The 7,576-nt window shown below is 29.1% G+C and overlaps 2 protein-coding genes across 5 annotated transcripts; both read left to right on the forward strand.

Annotated features, from left to right (window-relative positions):
• Positions 1-1,622: 1,622 nt before the first annotated feature.
• Positions 1,623-4,655, forward strand: LOC107477857 (transcription factor MYB13-like). The gene is made up of 4 exons (XM_021136690.2): positions 1,623-1,816; positions 2,243-2,372; positions 2,837-3,284; positions 4,491-4,655. Exons 1-4 carry the CDS (start codon positions 1,678-1,680, stop codon positions 4,653-4,655), a joined length of 882 nt encoding a protein of 293 aa, XP_020992349.2. The 5' UTR covers positions 1,623-1,677.
• LOC107477839 (uncharacterized) lies at positions 4,347-7,086 on the forward strand. 4 transcript variants are annotated; one of them, XR_008007300.1, is made up of 6 exons: positions 4,347-4,723; positions 4,874-4,976; positions 5,408-5,554; positions 6,316-6,493; positions 6,640-6,770; positions 6,862-7,086. XR_008007300.1 is itself a non-coding variant. In XM_052259527.1 (5 exons), the coding sequence occupies exons 2-5, from the start codon at positions 4,886-4,888 to the stop codon at positions 6,698-6,700; spliced, it is 477 nt and encodes a 158-aa protein (XP_052115487.1). In that variant the 5' UTR covers positions 4,347-4,723; positions 4,859-4,885; the 3' UTR covers positions 6,701-7,086. The 4 variants fall into 4 exon arrangements, 2 of the variants coding, with proteins under 2 accessions (XP_052115487.1, XP_052115486.1); XR_008007299.1 differs by having other exon boundaries at positions 6,865-7,086; XM_052259527.1 differs by having other exon boundaries at positions 4,859-4,976; positions 6,640-7,086.
• Positions 7,087-7,576: the final 490 nt, after the last annotated feature.

A 7,576-nucleotide genomic window follows, 5' to 3' on the forward strand; every position in this document is an offset into this window, starting at 1 on the left:
GTTCTGGAACGTTCTAGAATGTCCTAGAAGGTTCTGGAATACTCTAGAAGGTTCTAGAAGACTTTAGAAGATCATGGAATATTCTAGAAAAGTGTGGATTGATATAAAAGTATGAAGAGTTGTATGGAACAATCTAGAAGTATTTAGAAAGTAGTAGTAGGATAGATATTTATAAAGAAGGTTCTAGATGATTAATCTAGACCATTGATTAGATTTAATCCTAACCATCCATTGAGGAGGTGGATGGCTATAAATAGGGATGAGAGTTAGAGTTTGGGTGTGTGAATCATTTGTAACCACACTTGAGCAATAAAGTGTTCTTCCACCAAAGCTTCCTTTCTCTTGTGTTCTCTTGTATTCTTAGCTTTCTTGCTAAGTATTGAGGGTTAGGCTGACTTGGTCTTAGCTCAAGAGGTTGAGTAAGTCCGAGTGCCGGCACGGTAGCGTTGGAGTGTGTCCAAGGCCGTGACATTCTGCCTTCTAGTTTTCGCAGGTAGACCCCAGAAATAAATTAAAATGAATATTATTTTGGAAGAATGTTAGGTCAGCAATTTTAGTGTTTTGTAATAATCAATTGGGCATTAATAATATTTTTAATGGTGTGAGATTACATCTAATAGTAGGAGATTACTCACTTTTATTTTAATAGTTAAGTGCTGGCCAAAAAATACAAAAGTTGCTGGTCCTAGACTTTTCCATTATTTTGCAATTGTTTACTTAGCTTCCTTTTTCCGGCTCATTCCTAAATAAATTAGTTTTCTATTTTTCGTTAATCAAACAAATTTTAATTTTTGTTTATTATATTTTATATTAATAATTTAAATTTAGAGTTTAAGATTTAGAGATTAGAATTTAATTTAAAATTTAAAACATAATTAAAGTTTAAAATTAATCATTTATACTTTAAAATTTAAATTTTAGAATTCAAGAAACATTATACTTCTTACTTTTTCGAAAGCATATTATTAGTATTCACCACTTTTGCAATTAGTTTTGTAGCGTTGCCATTTTGGTTTTTGAGATGACATAACTACCTTTTTGATATTAGCTAGACTATATTATATAAAAATAAATGGAGAATCACAAAATAAAAATAAAATATTAACCGTTAATATTTTTCTAGAACAAATATGAAATAATTAGTGTGAATTCAAATATAAGAAAAAAAAAACGTTAATTATCTAATATTTATTATTATTATTATTATTTTTTTTTTACGGTATCTCGCAACTCAACTTGGTTTAATATTTTTTATTTTTAATAAATCATTGGATGAAGAAACAGTTTTAATTTTTATCTCAACAACTTATTAAAAATTAATGATGGACAATTTGGATTTTCATTAAAAAGTGGACTAGAGGTTTAATTTGAATCTCTAAACATTTATAGTTAGAGGGAAAATATTTAAATATTCTATTCTCTGAAATTATGTGAATATAGTATCTCCTACTATTTTTTTTCTTTTTTATTAAAAGAAGAAAGTTCTATGGTTGCGCGTATACAGCATATATATAAGTAGAGAAATGAATCATGGCTGCTTAGACTAACAATATCCATCAAAAGCGTTTTCTCTCTGATCTTCGAAACAACCTCAGACACACACACGTTAGCCAAATTAAATATAGAAGTAATAAAATAATTATTATTGTTATTTATAGAGAGTTGAAATCAATCAAGATGGTGAGAACCCCTCATCGGTGTGAGAAAAGTGGAGTGAGGAAAGGAACATGGACACCTGAGGAAGATTCCAAGTTGATTGCTCATCTCACTACGTTTGGTCACCCCACCAATTGGCGCCAACTACCCGGAGCTGCAGGTTCATATAGGAAGAACTTCATAATTTAACTAACTGCTAATTTAACAATTTATGATCATTATTATAATCTCCGCTCATCATTATATCACTTATCTCAAAAATTTAAATTATAAAAAAAATACATAAATAATTATATATTTAATACATAATTTTTACATAAAATTTTTTTTGAGTGTGGATAAATTTTGTATAGTCATTCTTTTTATCTTTTTATTTTTTTATATTAATTTTTTTAATTTAAATTATAAATCTTTTAATCATAAAAATTTTGATATTATATTATAATTATTATTTTTTAATTTAAAAAATATATAAATAATTATATTTTTAATATCACCTGCTAATTATATTCAAGATAATTGATTTTTTCTATATGGTGATCATAGTTGAGGCATTCATATCCAAGTCATTATATGTTTTCTTAAGGTCTTGCAAGGTGTGGAAAGAGCTGCAGATTAAGGTGGATGAATTACTTAAGGCCAGATGTCAAAAGAGGGAATTATACACAAGAAGAAGATGACACTATAGTCAAACTACACAATCAGTTTGGTAATAGGTATGAGCCAACACCTCATTATATTTTTACCGAAATTTTTTATAAACAAAAAAAATTAACCAAAAATAATATGATATTTTTATTAATCCGCAAAATCCAGATTAACAAAAATTGTTCCGAGTGACATTAGACACGATCACCTAAGTTTTGCTTGATTAAGAACTACATCTAATAATTGTTGATACAGCAAGGATAACATTGTAACTATAGTTGGTTAGGGTTCAAATGTGAATTAACAATAACTTTATTAGCATCGGTAGTTTTTAGGTTAATCTCTTTTTTTTTTTAACTAGTTTTGTTAATGATTGCTACCCAGTATATATTATTATAATTTCTTTACAGTGATGATTATGAATCATTTGATATGTTATCGATTAACCCTAAATGTATACATGCATCAACTTAATTAATTACTTAAAGGGTATAATAATTACTCCTCTGATGAGTCTCAAATATTATTGTAGATGGTCCATGATTGCGTCTCACTTACATGGAAGATCAGACAACGAGATAAAGAATCGGTGGCACTCCCAACTTAAGAAGCGATTCCAACACACTTCAGCCTCCAATTCAAATAATCATAATGCCTTAATTCAATCAACGGAAGAAGAGATAGTGAATAATAATCATAATAATAATGCCACTACAAATGAATACCCTTCTAGTAATCTTCACAACACTTCTCCAGCTTCTTCTCAAAGCGATACATATGACGATTTTTCTCCATTGAGTGACTTTTTCTACACACCTGCGGTGGATCTTGCTGCACCATTTGGTAATAACTCGGTTTTGGGTATTGATAATGATGATCACTATGCTAATTTTCTGGATAATATGGTACACAGTAACATAGTGCCAATTGGTGCAGATTATGTTTGGACTCAACAGGATTATTCAAGTCCAATCTATGAGGTACAACTTTGGGGTCTATAGGAATAATTTGTAAGGGAGGAAAATGTCATTGCCTTAACGAATATATTTGGGAATTAAAATGAATGCAGACTTTTCCGTAATAATTATAAAAGGCGTGTAAAATCTTATCAGAAGTAATTAAAGTTGTCAAATGATGCTTATATTTGATAGGGTGATATGATAAGCTTACATGAGAATGAGTGAATGGTGTAAAATATATATTAAAAATAAATTAAATAATATATATTTATACATAAATATATGATAATTAATTTTGACGTATAGATATTATTTTTTATATAATAATGTGAATAGATTAATAATCAAAATATAAATTATGAATAAAATTAAATATTTTAAAAAAGAAATAATTATATTAATTATTTTAAATAATATTAATTTAAACGACACTGCTGAATTTTTTAAATTAATATAAAATATTTTTGTAAAAATCTTAATTTCACAATAAATTTTATTTAAAGAATTCAAAAATAAATAAAAAATATTTGACTAAAAATAAAATAATTAATAATAAAAATTAATAAATTAAAATATAAATCTTAAACAATAAAAAAATTATTAAAAGAATTACAAAAATTGTAAATAAAAACTCAAATCTTAAAAAATGATTAAATTTGCGAAATGAGAAAAAAATATCAAAATATAATAATGAGATGTAAGTAGAAAAATAATATTATAAAATTTATAAAAAATAATAAAAATAAAATAATCTTCTAATAAAATTTTTGTTTAAAATATAAATTTTAAACACACTACTAAAAAAATTAATTTTAACGACAAATTTTTAGTAGGTATAATACAATGGTCACAACTAATTGTATTTAAATTATATTTTAGTGGTAATTATATATTTATCATTATTATTATATTTTATAATGGTAATTATTATTATTGCCACCAAATTGTTACTATCTTTTTATTCCAGTTCTAATTTTTCTCTATCAACAACGGCAATTATCATTATTGCCGCTAAATTTTTTATTTTATTTTTATTTTATTTTTATCATCTTCTTCCATCAACTGCCAAACATAGTAAGAAACTCTCCCACCCTAAATCAGAAGCTCACAACGGCACAAACTCAAGCATTCCCTCCATCACCGATCACCGCCGCAGACCTTGCCATTGCTGACTTCCGTCCATCATTCAAACTGGATGGTTGTTCCTATTTTCTTCCTCTGCCTTAGATCCGCGTTGCTGTCTTTGTTCTTCGTTCGTCTCAGATCTATGTCGCTACGACAGAACTAGCATCACTTTTATCTTCAAAAGCATCGTCAATGGCGGAAAGGAAGTTCGGCGCAGAGGTTGAGGAGCTTCTTGACTGGATGCTCACTGCAAAATTCCAAGCTTGAGCTCTTGTTCTCCAAGCTCCTCCTTCTCTGCATCTCCTCCAATTCTGGCGCTGCATGTTTGCGAAAAGGTTCGACAGTTTCTCTTCTCCTCTCTTTCTCTCAATTTTATTTGTCAGCATTTTTGAGTTACTGCTAATCTATTGGATCTGTTTAGCTGATTACATTTTACTTTTTGCAACCCTAATTTTAATGTTACGCCATAGCTATTGTGAGTGCAGGATTTTGATGAAATGGATAAGCGCTTGAAGGATATAGAAGATAAAACTACTGCTTTTAAAGAAATGCAAGCCAAGGTCAAGAAGGAGATGGAATCTGTTCAGGGTAGCTATTTTAATTTTTATTTTGTAAATGATTTCTCGTTCTACATTGATCATAGCTTGAGATTTATCATTTTCTGATAAAATTGTCAAAAAGGAGATGAAACTTGCTAATGATAAATTTGTCATTTTCTGATGATATTGTATATAGATGTAGGTAGTAGTGTATGTTATTGAGAGATAAGCTAAGATCGATCAAGGAATCATTCATCAATAATAATGAAATCATCTTCAAGCAATAATAACTAACTTTTGTTCCCTCTTTCGCCAACTCATCATCAAGCCACTACTCAATATCATCAATTCCCTCTTGGCTTTGTCATCGACACCATCGAAAACCCTTTCCACAATCATGGTGTATATATATTCTTTAATAACCTCGCTCTTAGTAGCTATGTTTCTTTGATTCTAATATTGTCTTGTATGTACATACAGAATCGAATAGTGTGATAAATGGTGGTGGTGAGAGCAGCAATAATAATGATCAAGTTCCAAAGGTAGCGGATTTTCTTGGTGTGAGGAAGGCAGAGGAAGATTCATTGTCATCAAATCTTGTTGCCCTTACTACACACCTCTTCACCGGTAACAATAAAAATTACAAAATAAAAATGATGACAAAACTTACGTAAAATTTCATCCAATCCAATCCAATATAATGACTATTTCTGTGTTTTGCAAGACTATCAAAGTGAATGTGAGGAACTAAAAATTTTCATATATTTTTTTAAATAAAATTAGACATACCAAGCCTCTGTTACTAGTGCTGCATCATTTTTCCCTATTATTCATTAGAAGTTATGCAAAAATTTCTGCTGGTGTACTTGGTGGTTTTAACTATGTTTTCCATTTTCAACCAAATACCTTTGGTTGTAATAGTTCATGTTGAATTGGCTATGACATTATCCTTTTATAGATTTGAGATAGCATTGCATTAGCATCTTGCCATAGTTGTAAGACACACTAAAGGACTTATTCTTGGTGCGAAAATAGTTGCCATTGGCCAAAGTGGTACAATTTTCTTGCAGTTGTTATGATATAACTTATTCCTTGACTTCTGAATAAATTAATAATTCAAAGCATGATTTAGAAGTTGTTGTAGCATGAGTAATATAGAAGAAGCTTCTTTTAAGAAGAGTTGAGTGTTACTAGTAGGTGAAAGGCTTCTGAATAAATTAATAATTCAAAGTATGTACAAAATTATGGAATTTGAATTCTTAGTGGCCTTTTGTACTCAGGGACGATAATTATGCATTCTAGGAGAAAATGTGTTCACTTTTAAGAATTCAACGAAATAGTACAAAATTTTGTAATAACCAATAAACTGATATTCTCCCTGTACTAAGTTGGAGTGCAAACATCTCAGATGCAAATGATGCCCACAAGCATTCAAATGTTCTTGTGGGAGAGTTTTGATGAAGATCCTTCTTCTATGGATGACAGCTCCACAATTACTGCTTCTGGTCTCTTGGAACAAATAAATGTTACACGGGATACAAGTGATTACCTTTGGTATACAACTAGGTGAGCCTGGTTTTCTAAGTTGCTTTGGGTTACTCCTTTTAGTGATTTAATTTCTTACAACTTAGATTCATTTTGTATATTTAATTGGATTTTTTGCTTGCAATTTTTGTTGGGTTTTTCTTGTATATATTGCACTTGTAAAACAGGAAGGGATTTCGATATGGACATGATACGATCGTTGATGGTATGATCAAAGATGGCCTTTGAAATGAATGTCTATAATGACTTTGGCATGGGAGTTTGTGCAGATCAACTTGTCATAACAAGAGATGAGCAGGTTGTGTAATATATTTCATGCTATGCTTATATATTTCTTTATTATATCGATTTGAGAAGGTTGTGTTAATGATATATGGTTATTATTGTAGCAGAGGCAGCTATTCTGTTGAACCAGGATTTTGTCTTTGGCACCACACCAATAAAAGACTTGGTTAGGCAAATGGAGTACACACTTTGGTATTTTGGTCTAAACATGTTGGGACAAAGTCCACTTTGTTTCCTAAATATATAATGTAGATTTACTTTTAAATTCTTTTTTTTTGTAATATTTGTGTTGTTTAAATTTGTATTATGCTTTATTACTTTTCAAGAGAAATTTGTGTATAAATATTTTGAATTTAATGAAATATTTCATTTTGTATTAATTAATTTTAGCATATTTATATTACGTACAATAATAATAATTGTTGGTAAAAATAATTTAAAATTTTAGAAAAATAATAGGTTGTCATCTCTAAAAGAGTAAACATAATTAAAATTTTAATATTTTAGTGGCAATAGTAATGGCAACTAAAAGTGGATAATATTACAATTTTAGAATTATTTTTAGTGGCCATATAAATTGTCGGTAAAATGGGTTTTGGCGGCAATAGTAATGGCCACTAAAATTGAATAACATTGCAATCTTAGAATACTTTTTGTGGCCATATAAATTGCCAAAAAATAGCTGCTAAAAGTTATATACTTTTTGCGGTCATTAAAAAGGTCTTTACCGGTAAATGTTATAATTGACGCTAAAACCTTTTAGCGGCAAAGCATAAGACGGCTAATATCTAATTGCCGGTAAATATATTAGCGGCTATT

This window comes from Arachis duranensis, chromosome 3 (assembly GCF_000817695.3).
Source record: "Arachis duranensis cultivar V14167 chromosome 3, aradu.V14167.gnm2.J7QH, whole genome shotgun sequence".
Taxonomy (NCBI): domain Eukaryota; kingdom Viridiplantae; phylum Streptophyta; class Magnoliopsida; order Fabales; family Fabaceae; genus Arachis; species Arachis duranensis.